We start from the raw sequence: 18930 nt of genomic DNA, 5'->3' as shown, positions 1-18930 counted from the left end.
GTGTGTTGGCTTCTGATTTTTATGACGGTAATAAATAAAATCTTCTCTTCTTTGATCCCTGCATATCAATAATTGTACAAAATGTATAGGACAGAAGATCACACAAAATGTATTTTAAATGTATCCCTTGACCACATACGTCACTCTGTGTTGATGTAGAAACACACAGACTCATGACTGAATGTAAATTGTGCGATTCTGTGCTAGGTTATGTTTACAATAATACAACATATATATATATGCCGTATTATCAACTATTAATCCTAAGGGGTAGAGGAAAGGCTGTGTTTGTGAATGAAGGTGTAGACAACAGGGTGTGGTTGTAAATGAGAGTGAGAGTACTGTGCCAAACCAAAAGGTCACAGGAGGGGGTCTACAACCTGTGGGGTCACATACTGTTGTTCTTTGAGGCATAAACAGGAACAGATGGCTGTCTGGAGGACTCCAGGATGTGAAGGAAGACAACCACCACCTCCTCCAACCAACATAGGATACATCAATACACATTACTTTTTGGTGTTTGTACTATAAGAAGACTGGGTGAGGGAAAGTCAGGAGCTCAGACTTCATGAACTGACACATACTCTGTTGCAGTCAGGGAAACATAGTCTGAACCCAGAGCTCTGTAAAATGGTTATTCTGCTGCTGTTAAATAAATATCTTGGAGCCTGACATATTCTCCTATTGCCTCATTAAAGAACACGCAGGACTGGGGGCTGACACATTTTGGTTACTTTAGCAGGAGCCCAAGTCCAACAAAATGAAGAGCCTGTTTTTAGCAGTTAAATAACAGTATAGTTTATAAACATGTAACGTGTATTGAGTGACAGTTTATCAATCATATAAAAACACATGCCTTGGAAAAAAATGGTTATTTTTTAGGACTGTTTCGGGGAATTTTTTTGAATGTGTTGCAGCACATTAAGTAACACTCATTCCTTTTCTGAGCTGCATATTGTCAGGACATTCAAATAAAAGATGTTTTTAAGGCCTATAACAGCTGATGCCGAGTTCAAAAGAATTTATTTTGGGAGATATGAAAATGTTTTCTCAGGGTAAAAGGACTAAGAAACACATTGTGGACAAATGTTGTGTGTGACTGACCCATTCATGATCACCCATGTAGCAGTATCTTCCTGTCTTGCATGGGTCAGTCACGTGATCAAGATAACCACATATGGATGACCGAGGTGTGATACAGACACACCAAAATCCCCCTAACCAGACCCAGAGACCAGACAAGGCAACACCAAATATTTGTTTTACTCAGATGATCCGTCCATCTGCAGGGTGACAGGAGATTCTGCAACAATATTCAAAGCCCAATTTATTCTTATTGCAGGGGCCATTGCTAACAATAATGATTATCATCACCACTTTCTTTATATCTTCACAAATCAGAAATAAAAACAGCATTAAACAAAAGACAAACATTTTAATTCACAATGAAAACAAATAAAACGGTTGATTAATGAATGAATTGGCTTAAAATATTCAAAACAATAATAAAACCGAGAAACCTAATACAGACACATACTAGACACATATTAATGCTGGAAGAATGCACGCCTGTCATTAGGACAAAAATTGGATTCAGTGTCTTTCCCGTGGACACTTTGACGTGTGGACGTGAGCCACAGCCGCATCAATACAGGCACAAACACGCATGTAAACCTCTTCAGACCTTTCCTTCTACTATCATTAAACAACATGAGAGAGAGACCATCTTCTTCAGCTCATACAGTAATTCAGCAGGTTGCTTTATTTAACCTTCACCTGCGTCTGAGCAGTAGCCAGATGTGGAGGTTTGGGGGCGACACCTGGCTTCTTTCTGTTCACTGCTGGTGAGCCGTTTCTCCTCAGGCTGGGGGTCCGACAAATCGGTGGATGGGCCTTTGAACTCTGGGACACAAAGGAGGAGTGCTTACTTCTCCCAGGCAGGACACAGCTGATGGCTCGGTCACAAATTGCAGCATCACTTGGTTGAATATCCATGAAAGGTTTGCAGTTCATTCCCATGAACACCCTCTCCTGCATCCGCAGCTCTGCAGCATAAAGTATATTCACAATATGTTTTTAAACCTGTAAAGCTATCTGTAAACTGTTCTCCATGTAAGTGCTAAATAAAAACAGTATGTTGTTGTTACTACCTCTACTGTGAGCGGCCTGATCCCACAGTATGGTCTCCAGGTCAGTGATCCAGGCTTTCTTCACCTCCACGCTGGAGGCCCTGAGGGTGTAGGTGTCCTCACTTTTCCTCCTGCGGAACCAGATCTCAAAACACAGACCGCTCACAGTAGAGTTATGGGTCATCCCAATGTCGCTGGTCTGGGAGAGAAAACACAAAGAGAGACACAGAAATGACACCGACAGATATGGTCATATGTGGTTTGGTGGCAGATCAAAATATTTGGCGCTGTGAGGTGTGACTACAACCTTTTAAACAGAATATACTAAATACATTCAAGCTAAATAAGGGTGATTATTAAGACTCCGGCAGGGAAGACGGACATAGCGCAGGCGGTTAATGTTATTTACCTACTGTGATTCAGGTATGTGTTATCTGTCATTTCAATATCTTACATCACAGTCCTGGATGGCGTCCATGGTAAGCAAATCGTTGCCATGATGCATCTGAAATCCAGTCAAGTCTGCAGCAGCCTGGATCTCAACCCTCTCTCTCTCCCGCTCACTGCTCGACAGATCAGGCACATAAGCAGCCGGGCCACGCACACTTTGTGCGCACACGCTCGAGGTGAACAACGTATCCTGGATCACATCCTTTGGCCTGTATGAGCTGGCCAAAGCCAACATGTCCTGCAGTAGGAGGCTGTACTTGCTGATCCTCTGGATAGGCCTCAGCAGGTAGGAGGAGAGGTCCATCTGGTCGCCCAGCTCCTGCTGCTTCCTCTGTGAGGGAAAACAAAGTGGGGCTGTAAAGATGAAAAAGAAAAGTGTGGCACTCCCAGTCGGAGGACTGTGATGACTACTGCAGCTATTAGAGCGGAACAAGTATCCAGTCCAACAAACAGATTCATTGAAGATGGTTCAAAGGGGAAATATTGGGACCTGGTAAAACTTATTGAACCTTAAAGACAAGTGAAGAAAGAAAAGTGTGAACTCTCAAGTTCCTGCTCAACACAGAGTAAATTACCAAGTGTCTATTATGGAAGTATGAATGAGTCAACAAGGTTCTCCACACAGACTTTGTCTGGAAAATCTCGCTCAGTACACTCCATGGTGTCATATATTGTACCTCCCTTGTACAGCAGTGTCAGTGCAGGCAGGTACAAAATGTAAACTGTGGGGATGTGAAACAGTTTGAAAAAAAAAAAGGCGTTACTCATGTCGGGTTCAGAATACATTCAAGTAATGAATAGCAGATCAAGAGGAGACACGATTCTCAGAAAAATATGCACAGATGAGATGGTTGTTCTTTTCTTGCGTTGTAGAATTTACTTTCAGGGAGGTGCTTTGATGACTGGAAGGATGTACTGCAGGTAAGCTTGTACGTTAATTAAAAAAAAAAAAAAAAAAACAGAGGCAAAGGGAAGAGACAATACCTGTAGCTCTTCATTGTCAGCTTAGAGACAGAAAAGAATCCACGAGATCTCATTAAATCTCAGAGGATTAGTGAAAATGAGAGGAATATCATCGAGTATTATTTTTATCACCACATACAGTAAACTTACAGGGCATTGCTGGCACTCTCCTGTGGACTCGCCAAACTAAACGCCCCCTCATATCTCCCTCTGGGCAGGCTGGAGTGTTTGCAGCATAGAGGCTCACTACCCCCTGCAGGCCCTCGGTCGCTCATACAGGAGTTCTCTGAGCAGAAGCTCCCGTGGCGGGAGATCTGAAACTTCTGAGCCTCCTGGAGGATGCGACATGATGGCTGACCGTGATGGGAGCAAGATGACGGGGATCGAACGCGCTGGTCAGGTGGGGTGGATGATCCGGCCGCTGACGCTCCAGTTGTGCACGAGTCCTGGCTCGCTGACCTCGCTCTAATACCTCGTCCCCATGGAAACCACTGACAGCCGACAGTGTGGGACTGAGACAGAGCGGCGGCATCTCTCTCACTCCTCGCTCTGCTCATCTGCCTTCTCCTTGTTTCTCTTTCTGTTCTCCTTGATGACCTGTTCAAAAATGAAATAAAAACAACAGTACAGAGTCAAAACCCAGTGTGTGTTCCTGCAGCAGAAAGGAAGGAGATCAAGCCAGCTTTTAGAGTCCTTAACATCTTCAACCCTACTGACTCACTGCTGGATCAATCAATACAAACTTTGGTCAGACCAATTGAACTTTTTTTTAAATTCAAGTGAAGAGCCAAATGTTTCCAAAGAACCAAATATATCAGTCTAAAATAAAATGATACACTGGACATTTTCAATACGACAAGATTTCCATCTGATGAAGTTTATATTTCCTCTTGTGGTTGTAAAAAAAAAGGTTTTTACACGCTGCCTGACACGATGGTTGAAACTTTTTATTTTCTCATAAGAGATAAATAATATTGTCAGGAGAGTGAAAATCGACCAGTCAGATTTGTTTCTTGTCAACTCAAGCTGAAGTAATGACTGAATACTGTTTTGGGAATAGTACCTACAATATGTTACAGGGCCTGGCTCGATCTGTAAGAATAGATGATTAAGGGGACTATAAATAACATTAAGAAATGCAAAAATAAAATTGCAAAATCACCAAATATCAGATCATCTTCAAAAGTCTGAGTGCTACTTTCTAATAGCAATGTCTAAGAACTGAAAATTTAACCACTGAGGTTAAATACTAATTAAGTGGGATGAACAGATCAAAAAAGAAGTTGTATTACCTGTGAGGTGACTGTGGAGCAGCCTTTGACCCCTGACTAGTTCCATCCTCACTGTAATCCTCAGGTTTGACGATGATGTTACAGCAGGCTACAGTTGTTGAATTAGGGCTGCTGCTGCTGCCTTGAAGGGGCCTTCTTTTTCCTAAATCCACCACTCCAGACACGATTCCCTCCCACTGCGGGTGCCGAGGTCCAGGGGTTGATTGTACCACCAAACTCTGGCTCCCAGGAGATGCTGTCTGGCCGTTAGTCTGCTGGTTGTCGATAAACCTCGTCCACCTGCTGTATCCTCAACTTTGAGAAGATTGCTGCCACCTCAGAAGAGTTCCTGTCGCTCTCTGCACAGAAACTTGTTCAAATCATTGAGAGTGACCAACTCAATGTGAAGCAGGAGAAGACGGTGTATGAGGCCATCCTTCGCTGGATCGACTTCGCACCTGAGGATCGTAGAAAGTACATCGCTCTGCTTTTGTTCAAAGTAAGTGAGGCGATCAACTGTTGGGATGCAATTCATTCTTGATTTGCATCTTTTAAATCTTGCTAATAGTGTTTTCATGAATACAATACCGTACAGTACAGTATTAGCTGGGCTGCAGTCACAACTCTTTCTGTAAAGTCTGCAACATTTCCAACAGGCGATTTTAAGCAAAGAAAAAATACATGAGACCAGGCCACACTCAGTCCTGACCTAGACCACGCAAGTAAAATGTATTTTTTTTGCATTTTACGCTGATAGACAGGAAATATTATGAAGTTTAATAGGCCCGAGTCTGAGAGAGAGTCGAAAAGAATAATGAAAAAGAACTGAATTGCTTCAGTCCTGACTACAACATACAAACATTACAGTGCACACATCTTACAAATATTTTCAAACTGAACTCAGAACATTCCTGCATTTTTGACTGATATTATAAGTTGAGAGTAAAAAAACCCCAGATATTTAGGTCAAACTTAATCTTTTAACAAAAATATTTTTTGTAAGGACCCTTTAAATTTGTTTATTAAGAAATTGTGAGCAAAAAGAATACTGAGATTTTCAATCTAGAAAACTGAAGAAATCAGTGCAGTCTGGTGGAGAAACTACAAAGGCCTATTTGCAACAACTTTTTGATATCATCTGAAAGAGATGTTTCTGCATATTCATTTCTTATTTGCAGGGAGACGACAAAACTACTACTACTTCCACAACTCAGTCCCTCCAGGAAATCACAATCTTGCAATCGCAATAATTAATGCAAATTCAAGCAATCTCTGCTGTATTTGCAGGAGCTTACAGTTTTGCAAAATTCCCACAATTTTTGGGCAAAACATTTCCTCAACAGAAGCTCTGCTGAAAGGATTACGGCATAAAGTAGCTTTTCCAAACAAAAATAACTCCTCAGATACAGTCAATGAGGCTCTGCTCCCCCTCCTCTCACCAGCAAAACAAACTCCGTGCCAGCCAAGTGGAAAAAACAGAACAACTAGAAGTGGCGGGACTTGTGGGAAATGTGGTCTTAAAGAGTCTTATCACTGGAATGATGAATCCTGTATGTGTAAAAAGTTTACGTTTTACACAACTTGAAGTTTTTACACACTTAAAGTTGGAAGAGACAGCACTTTGTTTTAGTGAATAGAGTAGTCAGATAGAGCCTTTATTTACTATATTAGTCACAGATTGTTTGCTTTTCTGAACTTTTGGTAACTTTGAGCCACATGGTTTTCTAAGTTCAAAAAAATCTTATTATCAAAGGAAGTGATCACAAATTATTTTTATTATTTTTGGAGCTATTAAAGAAAAGTTTTTTTCTCAAATGGCAAAGTTTTGAAGTCCCACATTTTTACTGCAAAAAAGACCCACAAATTACATTGCAATTTATGAGAAAATACGCTGTAAAATCAAGCATTTTAGAATTCTGCTGAATCCTGGAGGGACTGTCTACTACTAATGCCAATATGATATTTGTAATGAGCTGAAACCTGCTGGTAACACCAGTCGAGTCTGAGTATTGCTCAAGCTACATTTTAGAAAATGTAATTCCAACGTATGTCCTCGTGTCTCTGTGCAGGTCAGGCTGGCTTTGATGGTCCCAGAATACGTAATAGACAACGTGACCCACAACGAAGTGGTGAAGGCATGTGCAGAGTGTCAAATGATTCTCGTCATGACCTTGGAGGCCATGAATGACCTCAGAAAAAAAATTGATTTTCCGAGTCCATAATCTGCAACTTTTTGACCCGCCCACGCCTGCCCACTGCCATCCTGTCTGCTGTTGGAGGCTGGAGTGAGGGCAGCCCCACCAATACCATCGAGGCTTATGACGTCCGTGCTGACCGCTGGGTCAATGTCATCAACACTGATAAAACTCCTCGGGCCTATCAAGGTGTTGCTTTCCTCAACGGATCAGTTTATTGTGTCGGTGGCTTTGACGGTGTTGTGCAGTTCAGCACTGTGCACAGGTTTGACCTGGACGCACACACTTGGCAGGAGGTGGCATCAATGCATTCAAGAAGCTGCTATGTCAGTGTAACTGTGATGGATGGGCACATATATGCCATAGGAGGCTATGATGGACATAATCGACTTGCAACGGCCGAGCGCTATCAGCCTACGACCGACCAGTGGACTTTAATTGCGTCCATGCAAGACCAGAGGAGTGACGCCAGCTGCACAACCCTCCATGGCAAGGTGTGTGGGGCTTTCCCCAAAGAAAAATATTAACTGAATAAACCTAAACAGACTATCATCACCGTGAAACATTTCGGCTTCGAAAGAAAAAAATAGTTTTCTTAAGCCCAACCTAGAATTAACGCCTGCAACCAGTCAAGTTGCAGTGAACATCCGTGTCCATCTAGACTGATTTAATATATTAAATGAAGAAGCGGAAACAGAAATGCAAAGCACCGTCATGCATTCAGTATTCAGCAACACATTGTGCAGCATTGCCTTTTTAATGTACTCGTTTTTTCACCAAAACGTGACTTCTAGTAAATACAAATATCTGTGATTATCAGATATTAAGCGTTAAATATGTGTCTTTGATGAAAGTAACACAAAATGACTTACATCCTCTCTCCTTCATTCCCTCCAGGTGTACATTTGTGGTGGCTTCAATGGAAGTGAATGTCTGTCAACGGCTGAATGTTACAACCCAGAGACCAACCAGTGGACACTGATCGCCGACATGGACAGCAGGCGCCGTGGAATTGGAATCATCGCCTACGCAAACCGAGTCTTTGCAGTAAGCACATGAAGCTCTGCTGAAACTGAACTAACACAGAAACACTGTGAGACACAGAGGCATGAAAAGGAAGTCTGAACAGAGGTTTCAAAGCTTTTCCATTGAAGTCAGTAACATACTAGTTAGTAAATAACATTCATATTTTAGTTGACAGATCAAAAATTGATGACCAACGACTTTAATAACTGAGTAATCTTTTAAGCAAACATTACTAAAATTATTAATTTCCAGCTGCTCAGATGGGAAGTTTGGCTTCTTTTCTTTGTTTTTTTATTACAGTAAACTGAACATCTTTGAAGTGTTGATCAGATCAATCAAGAAATCTGTGTTTGTCCACTTGTGCTTTGGGGAAATTGTAATGGGCATACTCATTTCTAATATTTGCAGGAAATGTCATTAGTCAACAGTTTTCTTTTACTTTTTAACTTAAGACACAAAAAAAAAATCCCCCCAGAAAAATCTAAAAGAGCAGCATCATCTCCATGATGAACTTTTTCTTATGTAGGTCGGTGGCTTCGATGGAACCGCCCGTCTGCACACTGCTGAGGCCTACAACCCTCAAACCAACACCTGGAACGCTGTGCCCTCCATGCTGCACCACCGCAGCAACTTCGGCATCGCACTAATCGATGACTGCCTGTTTGTTGCCGGGGGCTTCAACGGCATCACCACCACCCTTGACGTCGAGTGATACGACGCCGAAACCTCCGAGTGGTCTGGTCCCCGTAACATGGAGATCTCTCGCAGTGCGCTGAGCTGCTGCAGTTTACGGACTAAACAACATGGCTGACTACGCTGCCCCTCGTTACTCCCAGCAATTCTCCGGTGAGGAGGAAGATGAAGTGGAGTGATGAAGATATAGTTGACTATTGCACGTTTCTGTAAATAAATGCCTTTTTTTTAATCATTGTAAAATTGTGCTATTGTTACTTGAAGAACCTGAAGAATCAGAATGTCACAACAAGAGATGACGTACAGACCAGCAGAAAAAGTGACACTTTATAATACTTGACAAAATCACAAATCTCCATGACGGTGTGGTTTAAGTGTGTTTTATGCAACACAAACATCAAGACATGAAGTCGTCTAATCCACTAAACTCAATAATAAGGTCAGCACTAAACAAAGAATTATGTAAGCAATAGATTATGAAACTGGGCATCGTGTGACCTCGGGATCAAAGATATTGACCACAAAAATCGAGTCTCAACAGGAACGTTCATGTCACGTCACCACATCCCATCTCTCCCCCCTCTTTTCCTGTCTGTTGTCTGCACACTATCTACCAAATACAAGTGAACCTAAAAATACTAAGAAATGATAAACAAAGTGATAAACAAGGAACTTTGACTTAACTACAATGATGAAGTAGAAGAGGAAACCCACTGACTTCAACTGCAGATACTGTCAGCCAGTAAAGCAACGCCCTGATGAACTCCTGATGTCAGACAATTCTTCAGAGAAAAGAGACTTGGAGGACTGAAGTAAAGCTTCACTGTCTCTCTCTCTCTCTTTTCCTGACTATTGTGATGCTATCGTTATTTTCAATTTGAGCTCAAGGTTAGTGCCTATGCACTGGAACATTTCAACTGAATGAAGATCCAGTAACCGACCAAGTAATGGGTCTAAAAGAGAAACTGGAGGGTTATTGAAAGGTAAAAGCAAAGATTTCAATTGAAATCTTGTGTGCAGGTTATTGCAATCGGTCAGTACATGCAAGAAAATCATCAAACATCTTGCATCTGAAGGAATTGTGGATTAAATGTGGTCATTAATATCATCAAACTGATGTCAGAGACGGGTGAAGAAATTATACAAAATGCCTACAAAGATTTGTTTCTACTGAAGTAAGGCATTGTTTAAAAGAGGATCCAATATGTGCTTCTCCAAATATGTCAAAAATTTCCATGGTATTTTTCCTCAAGTTTTCCCATCTAGCACAGGTGCACATATACGAGTATAATAAGAGGATACAAATAATAAGTGGATTAAAAAAACATAAAGCCTCAGGCCTCTATGTTAGCAGCAGCTCTGAATGCCACTGTAATTCAATTAAACTGAAATCTGTTGGTGCAATGAGACTCTGTCCTGGCTCATTCTCCTATCACAACAACACTAATGAAGCCCTTGATGTTCTTCAGTTTGTCGCTATCAAAGTTCACCAGGAGCACGTTGGAGCCAGAACTGCTGGGAATGAACTCAATACGGGCCTTGGCTTCTTGTGCGGCGCCCACGGCTCCAATCCTGCAGGAATCATACAAAGAGCAACATCAGCCAAACTGTTTTATCTCTGTTCGTAAGTACACAGCACAGGCAGAAAGCTGATATTTGTTTTTAAGATATTCTCACTGTAACTGGGTAACAGAACAGCAGCTTATATTGAGAGCTGAAACTAACATTTCATTTGTAACAGAACTAGGCATCCCAGTGTGACAGCTGCAGGGAAACGTTTAGAGGGGTTTTGGGTGAGGTTTGTTTGACCTTGACTCAAAAGCTACATCAAATTTGATTACAGTACAGATATCTTCTTGTCCATTAAACAGAAGATAAACTGGAATGGGTGACAAGAGTAAAATGGCTCAGTAGAAAACAGTAGGAAAGTATAGAAATCTACGTAACAGTTACTGCTGCATAACACATACTTTGCTGTTATGGGTTTGCCGTCAGTGAGGTTATTCCCCTCTATGGTGAAGCTGCAGTCCTGCAGCGGTTCTGGTAAAGGGTTCAACAGGGTCAGCTGTACCGTCACAGACTGGTTCACTGTGGCCTCTCCCTCCAGCTGCAGAGAAAGGTTTAGGAAAACAGGTTTCATAAAGTAAAAGTTAATATAGAAATGCAAATGTTTAAAAGCATCATGATAAACCTCTACAATTTAATTACAACTCACCAAATAAAAAAAGAAAACAGTGGAAACTTTTCAAATACTTTACTTTTCTGTACACGTGGATACCCGAGTCAAGGTTCAAGGTTCAGTATAGATATTCAAGAAGGAGGCTCGAGAGGGTGAACACCCAAGATTAGTGTCAACAATTCAGTATCTGACCAAAGATGAAATATAGTCAAAATCTGCTCTTCTGTTCACGAGTTACGATGTTAAATAATGGACAGAAAAGATTTTCTCCAGAACATTGTCATGTCACAGAGAAGTTGACCTAAGTTGACGTACGTTCGCATGGAATAAGACGTTGCAAAAACATAATGCCCCTGGACATGGCTGCCTTGTGAAAAACAGTTTATTAATGTACTTCATGCTTAAATTTATGTGCACTGATTTCTTGCTACTCAAGTTCAGTTTCGTCCAGGAATGTCAAAACATCATTTACTCACTCAGATATATTCTCCTGAAATGTGACATGTTTTCTGGTTTCTTTCACTGTCCCTCCATCCTTACCTTGATATCTAGTTCTGGCTCATCAAGCACGATGGTCTTCTCAGACTTGTAGTAAACCTTGAACCGCTTGTCGTAGGCGGTGGCTGAGAGACGGATCAGCCTGTCGGAGGTGATCGCTGCTCCATAACTATCATACTCCAGTTTGAGCGACAGGCGCCTTTCTGAAAACACAAATTTTACGCTTTAAGATATCATGAAGACAATGTCCAATTGAGAAATTGTTTTGACAGATAAAGACCTTGTTTCAAAGAGGTACCTCAAATTTTGGGACATTTCCTAACAATTGGTTAATGTTTTTTGGTGAGTTCATTAAATTCACAGCTCACACTGACATCAGAGCTAACCTTCTCCAGGCAGCAACCCCACTTCAATTGAAGCACGTCCGCAGCGGGCTCCTCGTGTGCCGTTGTAGCCGACCGCTATGGCAAAGAAGAGAAACTTGCAGGCCCTTGAATCCATGCAGTTGTTGGTGAGGATAGCGAACACCTCGAAGTTTGAGCCCACGATCATGTTGTTGGAGAGCTTGATCTTAAATGAGAATCATGAGGTGATTTTTGTTTCGGACATTCATGGTCCATCTAATAATAAAATTCATTCAAATGGATTTTACATTTCATTCATCTCGTCTAAACACAATCTGAAACAACATGATTCTGTTTGGATCAGTATATCACCTCTATATTAATATATGTAAGGTCCAAAGAATTTCAAAGCTAATTCACTTTGTATAGTTTTATCTCTGGCATAAACAAATCAATACAAACATGAATGTGGTTCATATTTGAATTCACGCCAGTTTGAAAACCATTTGTGAACTGCACGCCTGTCATATCCATCTTGGTTATGTTCAACTTGTGACCGTTTAACTTACTCTGACTTGGCCACAGTCTGCTGCATGACTTTGACACCATTACTGTTTTGTTTCATTTCCTTCTTCTTTCGTTCTGTAGTTTAGACACAGGTGATGTAATCTCTCTGAAGCTCAAATATCGATTTGAGTCCTTTTCTGTGATTTTTGCAGTGGTGTAATGTCACAAAGTAATAATACTTGGTTACAGTACCTAAGTATGTTTTTTTGGAGTATCTGAACTTGAATGGAATTTTTATATTTCTGTCAACTTTCACTTTTACTAAACAAAATATATATTTTTACTCCAATACATTTGAGCTACTTCATTACTACAAAATAAAATTGGAGGGAATTTGATAGCTCGATAATACAGACTGCCCACAAGCAGCTCTGGTGAATCAGTGGTTGGAGCTTGAGAGCTCCATCATCAAGTGCTCTCAAAGACCTGCTTAAGTTTCTACATTGTATTTCCACTCAAGCCAAGGCATGTCTGATGCAAGCAAGTCACAACAACATCATAATATCTGAACAAGATTAATCTTGATTTTCACTTGTAGCCACAGTGGCCCCGGATACAGTGTCGCTTTAACGCTTGTTTTGTTTAATTTTTTATTACAGCATTTACTTTTACTTCTAAAACTTAAGTACATTTAATAACACAAATTTCCTTTTAATACTTAAATTAAGTAAACATCGGATACTTGAAGACTTTAACTCAAGTCATTTTCTAACAGGTGACATTATCTTTTACCAAAGTTATTTTCTGGTAAGATATCTGTACTTTTACTCAAGCATGGCTTTCAGGTACTTTAAACACCACTGGATTTTTGTTTATAGATATACTAGATACATATATATTTACAGTATTTGCTCTCCCCCTGGTACAACTGAATATGTATGAACAGTAAAAACCTCGAGATGGAGTCCTGGCTCTTTTCCGCTCTTCTGTAGCTTGTTGTGGTGCTGGGCCTTCTCATAGACACGCCTCTCGTCCTCGGAGCCTGGAAACCATCAGGATTAAAAACAAGAAATATTTTAAACAAGATTTGACAGAGCAAAACAGTTTTTTTTTTTCATCTGCACATAGTTTCAGGAAAACAGAGCCCTAAATCTTTAAACTGAGGAACTCGGTCATGTGTCTGTATTCATGCAATGTGAGATGTAACATGGGTGTTTACAACAGAAGTGGCATAGTTATATGCACATCCCCTGTGCTGTAGGTGAAAGGCCAGAGAAATACCAATACACTGACTCAAAATCGCAAATTATTTTAAATAAACAGCGTTATAATCAAAATGAAGATCCAGCTCGTATATTTTTAGACATGTTTGAATAAGTCTGTGGTTTGGAGTCGAGTATGTCTGTGCACCTGTGACTCTGCAGTACCTTCTGCATACTTGTACTGGTGTGTGATGTCGTGTCTCAGATTTGAGCCCACAGCCTTGGTGCTGATAAAACGTCCAGCATGCCTGGTCGATCCACGGGACCTGACAAACTCTCCGTTTGACTGGCGCACCTTGTCCACAACATCTGCATTAACCTGAACCCAGACACAAAATTTCATCAAATAATACTGAATATAAAGACAGCCACCAGGCACTGTACAGTTGGAAAACAGGCGCTTAAGTCTGAACAAGCGGTTAATACAACAACAGCAGAAAAATATATTTTTATATACATACCTCTAACGAGGACTGTGTTCACAGTTGTGCTTTTTGACAATACATTTCAATAACAGATTAAAGCAAAGACTCACCTCAGCAAAAATAAATGGGGCATCATATTTCCTGGTCAGCTCGCCTTCCTTGATCGCCTTCACGGAAGCTGGTCCACAGCAGAAAACATCTGACAGCATCATACATCCACAAAATAGCCCTTTTTAGAAGGTTGTTTTTGCTGAGTGTATATTAATACAAAATGGGAAGTAGCCAAAAAAAAAAATCCACATATAGGTAAAAGGTCACATGATCCAAATTATAAACTTTCAATCAGGTTCATTTCTGCTGTATTATTAGCGCAAAATCACCACGTGACATGTTCCCAAAAGACTTTACAGGCACAAAACAAAACACAGCAAGAAAACAAAATAACAAAAACTACATTGAAATGTCAATCAATGTTAAAAATAGTAATAACCTGACTAATAGCAGCGTGACTATAAACCTAAAGCACTAACTATCAGCAATAGGTGCAATTTGTTCAAATAAAACTGAAAAGCTTTAAAGAAGAGAACAATCTCCATGTGAACATGTCGAGCACAATATGCTGTCACAAGTTTGAAGTCGGCCTGAATGAGACCTCAAAGCTGTGACTGTCACAAGTCGAAACTGACCACCATGGTCAAATTTGGTGCCCTCACACGCAAACCCTTATAACAGCTCTTTAAGGCAGTTTTGATGTGTGCTTTTTTATTCTGATCAGGTCTTTGTCTTCACCTTCACTTTTCTCCTGTGGGGTTGGGTCACTGGTTTGCCACCCATTAAACCGCTGCCCCAAGTCTGGACGAGTCATCCAGCTATCCAACCAAACATGGTAGTTCCTGGAAAAAAAATGTTAATATAGAAACTATAACATGACCCTTTTGCTTAAAACTGTAAAATAATCAACGTTGTATTCTCTGACATGGGATTAATGAAAGATCACGTGATAATTTAAAAAAGGATGTAATGAAAGAGACTATCAACTCACCATATTGAGTCTTTATGATAAATTCTTTTACCATTTTCATCATACAGTCTTTCTATCACCAGGTTGGCATTGGAGTCGTGAGCAGATTCAAAGTTAGTAACCACTCGACACGGGATGCCCAGAGCACGGGACACTGAAGGAGGACGCACAGTCACACTACATCACACCAGCTTTATAAAGCAAACGTTTGAGACCGTGTCGGTCATCAGAGATAAACAATGAAGGGCAGACAGGAACAAAGCCATGAGATTAGATTCTAAATTTAGGGTTTTGATTAAAAAGCTGTGATTGTTGGCAGTCGAGGGCAGCTTGAGGATGTAACTGGCATGAAGCAGTAAGTTATAATGGTGAAGGTCAATTATACAGTGTTGTATGGTGCTGTAGTTAAAGAAATTGTTTCTATAATGCCTCAAGATAGGTGATAGCCTGTTGGCTAATTTTATTTTTATTAAATAGAATTTAACAAACAAATTCTCTTTTTGTTTTTTTCTGTTCAAATTGTTAAGATCACATTAAAACATGTGAATATTATATTTCTAAAACAAAATAACCAAATCTCAAAAGCTTAAACCACGTAGGAAAATTGAACAAGTGCGTGAATTGATACATAAATGAATGATTAAAAAAACAAATGAAATGACCATATAAACTGTCCACTGTGCTCCAACCTGTGCATGCAACAGCAGCAAAGACCCAACACTGGCCATAGCGGACGGGACCACTTTGTTCCCACTGATGGAGAATTTCCGCGCTGCCGAGCCACATTGATGGATGAATCCCATCAAAAATGTTTTTCCACTTCCCCACCACCACGCCCCTGTCATCATTACTGTTGATCTGTGGCCGGAGGCAGAGAGCAGAGAGAAAGCACTGAGAAGAAGAGGAGCATAAGTGAACATTGCAGAGAAATGAGAGGGCATCAAAGTTTTAATTAAAATTAAATTGAACTAAATATTTTCATAATAATTTCACATTCCATCAGTGAGGGACATTTACTATTTAATTTATTCATTTTAAATTAGTATGTACAAAATGTGCTTGTTTATTTGCTTTTCTTCACAAGATGTTCAAGGTAACACTCCCTTAAATGCTGAGATTTTTTATTTTATTTTTTTACCCTGATTGTTTTTTCAAAGGGGCAGGACATTAAAAAGGAGGACAGTGTTGGATTTAAAAAAAAAATGTGAACAACGAAAGTTTTGTCAAGTTAAAAGATACAGATCAGCGCTAACTAATTAAAGCATATCGGGTTGAAAAGGTAAATATAAACCATTATGACACGTTTGTAATGCTGGCTTTAAAAGTGCACTCTCAACACTCTATACCATATAACCCAAATATAGTGCATGATCTTTTCATGGTTATCAAATTGTCTGGAAATATCCCTGATTTCTTGTACAATGACAGCAACTGAAGACACCCAGTAAAAATAGCTCTGGATTTCTCTTCACTATTTTGCCATGCAGCAGCAGAAATAACATGCCGACAGACCATCATTTATTTGTTAGTTATTACAATGCTCTCTGCCGCTTGTTTGGAGTGAGCATGCAGGCTGGCTTTCTTTTATGCTGCTTTGTATCACAAAGGTTTCTGGGGGAGAAGCGAGAGTTTGAAAAGAAGGACAAAGGTTGGCCCGCACAACGATAAAACACAGTGAATACTAAAGAGCAGACAGAGTTTTCTGATGCACCACGGTAATCTTAAACTAAAAGCATCCTCGGGCTCTCCCTCCTTCCTATAGTGAACAAAAGCAGACCTACCATGGCACTCAGCACTCTGGTCACATAGACAGGATTTCCCCGGGCAGAGCAGTCCTTATCGGCATCAGAGAAATATTTTGGGTTGTTATCCAGAATCTTCAGACAGATATCCAAAATTCCTTCTTCAAACTGCACACAAACAGAAGAGAAAACTACTTTATTATACCAATGTTATTAATAAAATCTTATGTTTGATAACTGTTTATAAAGAAACAGTCTTTCTTATTGAAGGATTTGTCGACATTTTTATGTTTTACTTAAACTTACTAAACTCATTGTAATGTTTGACACTGACAGCGTATGACCTACTGCCTACCTGTCCAAAGTTCCAGGGTGACCCACTGATTCTCGTATATGTTCCTTTGTAGAGGAGCCCATACTGTGCCAAAACATACTCCTGCCTCCTCGTCTCATCGTTCATGTAAACAGCATCTCCTGTTAGTCAGAAAAAACATTCAGACCATCCTACAGCAATAGCACATACAGTAAATGTCTCACGTTTGCATCATTTGGAAGAGACGGCTGTGGTAGATAGGTGTTTATAAGTTTGGTTTAGTGGTAAATTACATAAAGACAAGAAAGGAAATATAATTTTCAGGTTTGACTGACAGAGCAGTTTAACCTAAAACATGTATAACTCATTGAGGTCACTTTCAAGACAATAGTCTGTACTCACTGGGGCACCAAGCATTGAAAAGCAGGATGAACTGTCCTAAACTGGTTTTCTGGTCCTCCTGGTCCACACTCAGGGAATAGAGCCCGATGGGGGCGTCAGGAGAGGAATTGAGGGACACAGTTAGTGTGTTTTCAGATGGATCATTAGCAGCAGATGCACTCCACTCAGTCTCTGAAGTAGAGTCATGTAGACAGAATGAAACCTTGGTGTCTGATTCTTCGCTGGGTAATGGACCTGGAGACACAGAAATGGACATAAACTGTGATTCTAAATCCAGATGAGAGACTCAAATATTTCAGCCAGGTTTAACCTTGTATTAAAGAAAGAAATAGGCCTTTTTTTTTTTTATCTACAAGTGATGCTCTAAAATAATCTGAGCAAATATGTCACAGACTATTCCTGAGACCACAACCCAACCCGGCAGAGCCTGAGATTCACAACGTTTGAATGAAGAAACGCAATATGGACAGAGAAGAATGTATTAATATGGGAGGAGGTCAGGGAGGCGGGGCAGATTGGCATCGGATCCGTGGCGGCTGGTTGCAGAGCGATGTGGAGTTCACGGAGCAGGTAGGATGAATGAAGGCTGGCACGGTTATAAAGCCCACTAATTGGGACGGACTGGAGCCTTTGAATGATTAGACGTGAAAGGAGCTAAAGACAGACTCCACGCCCGCCTGAATTACAGAGAAACTCCATATTCTTGAGAAAACAACAACTGCTAATGCATAAACACAGTGTCTCAATAATTATTTGTCTCACACATATACAAAATAAAAAAACACTGATGTGTACCAGTTTCAACGATGAGAGTGAAGCTGGATTGGCCCGGTTTGAAGTCTGTGTTGCTGCCTGGTGTCAGGTGTATAATGATATTGAAGGGCTGTCCCCTTCTGATAACCAGACGCTTCCCTCCATACAGCTGTGTGTGATGGCTGCTGTGGTTGCTGCTAATGTCCAGATCACAGCGCTCAATGCCCAACACTGTGCATAGATACAAAGACAAAAAAACAACTTGTCACATTAGTAGAAAAAACATTTGCACCAATGTGGACTAACTTCATAACCCGATGACTCTATTAAAAGTTGAGTAACACTGAATCTGCAGCGGAGAATGTCCTGCTGATGATTTCTTGTGATTTATCATCTGTGAGGAAACTTTGAGCTGCAGATCAATGTCCCAGATCTGAGATATCTCATGTCATCCACCAGAATGGTGCTCATCACATTTCACTCATGGCTCTCAATCTGACACTCAAAGTAGACTTTGAAGAAACACCAAGAGAAACTGTATGTTCACTTATAAAGATTACACTTCATAAACAAGTTAACACCTGTACTACAATTTGAAACAAACAGTTTTCCTTACCTTCACTCATATCTGCAGTGAACTTCGTGTCCCTCGACTTCTGTGTGGAGAGCGACTTTAGCTGCAGCTTTATTGGTTAATGTCCCTGCAGTGTAACAGCCCTTGAGAGATATTTGTAGCATGTGAAACCTGATCAGGACA

At 40.5% G+C, this 18930-nt stretch overlaps 1 protein-coding gene, 1 long non-coding RNA gene and 2 pseudogenes across 2 annotated transcripts; 1 reads left to right on the top strand and 3 right to left on the bottom strand.

The window, feature by feature from the left end:
• Nucleotides 1-1415: 1415 nt before the first annotated feature.
• Nucleotides 1416-3239, bottom strand: LOC138192832 (pleckstrin homology domain-containing family G member 4B-like). The gene is made up of 4 exons (XM_069140514.1): nucleotides 3207-3239; nucleotides 2584-2910; nucleotides 2151-2328; nucleotides 1416-2045 (listed from the first exon to the last, which is right to left on the bottom strand). Exons 1-4 carry the CDS (start codon nucleotides 3237-3239, stop codon nucleotides 1762-1764), a joined length of 822 nt encoding a protein of 273 aa, XP_068996615.1. The 3' UTR covers nucleotides 1416-1761.
• Nucleotides 3240-3562: 323 nt separating this feature from the next.
• LOC138193505 (uncharacterized) lies at nucleotides 3563-5078 on the bottom strand. Its single transcript, XR_011177868.1, has 3 exons — nucleotides 4835-5078; nucleotides 3693-4139; nucleotides 3563-3583 (listed from the first exon to the last, which is right to left on the bottom strand). It is a non-coding gene; the product is annotated as an uncharacterized lncRNA (long non-coding RNA).
• Nucleotides 5079-5117: 39 nt separating this feature from the next.
• LOC138192831 (kelch-like protein 10) lies at nucleotides 5118-8906 on the top strand (annotated as a pseudogene).
• Nucleotides 8907-9496: 590 nt separating this feature from the next.
• On the bottom strand, nucleotides 9497-18799 carry LOC138192828 (protein-glutamine gamma-glutamyltransferase 2-like; annotated as a pseudogene).
• Between the last annotated feature and the right edge of the window lie 131 nt (nucleotides 18800-18930).

Source organism: Embiotoca jacksoni, unplaced genomic scaffold (assembly GCF_022577435.1).
Source record: "Embiotoca jacksoni isolate LCO1_2020_lvr unplaced genomic scaffold, fEmbJac1.0.p SCAF_9, whole genome shotgun sequence".
Taxonomy (NCBI): Eukaryota; Metazoa; Chordata; class Actinopteri; family Embiotocidae; genus Embiotoca; species Embiotoca jacksoni.
This window is presented reverse-complemented; position numbering and strand designations above follow the sequence as displayed.

What these genes read in the sequence shown, in the direction of transcription:
- LOC138192832 (XM_069140514.1), bottom strand. Translation starts at nt 3,239, where the DNA reads ATGGAGTGTACTGAGCGAGATTTTCCAGACAAA. An exon ending in AGCGAGATTTTCCAGACAAA is followed by an intron (nt 2,911 to 3,206) that starts GTCTGTGTGGAG and finishes TTTCCCTCACAG; the next exon opens with AGGAAGCAGCAGGAGCTGGG. An exon ending in ACGCCATCCAGGACTGTGAT is followed by an intron (nt 2,329 to 2,583) that starts GTAAGATATTGA and finishes TTTCTCTCCCAG; the next exon opens with ACCAGCGACATTGGGATGAC.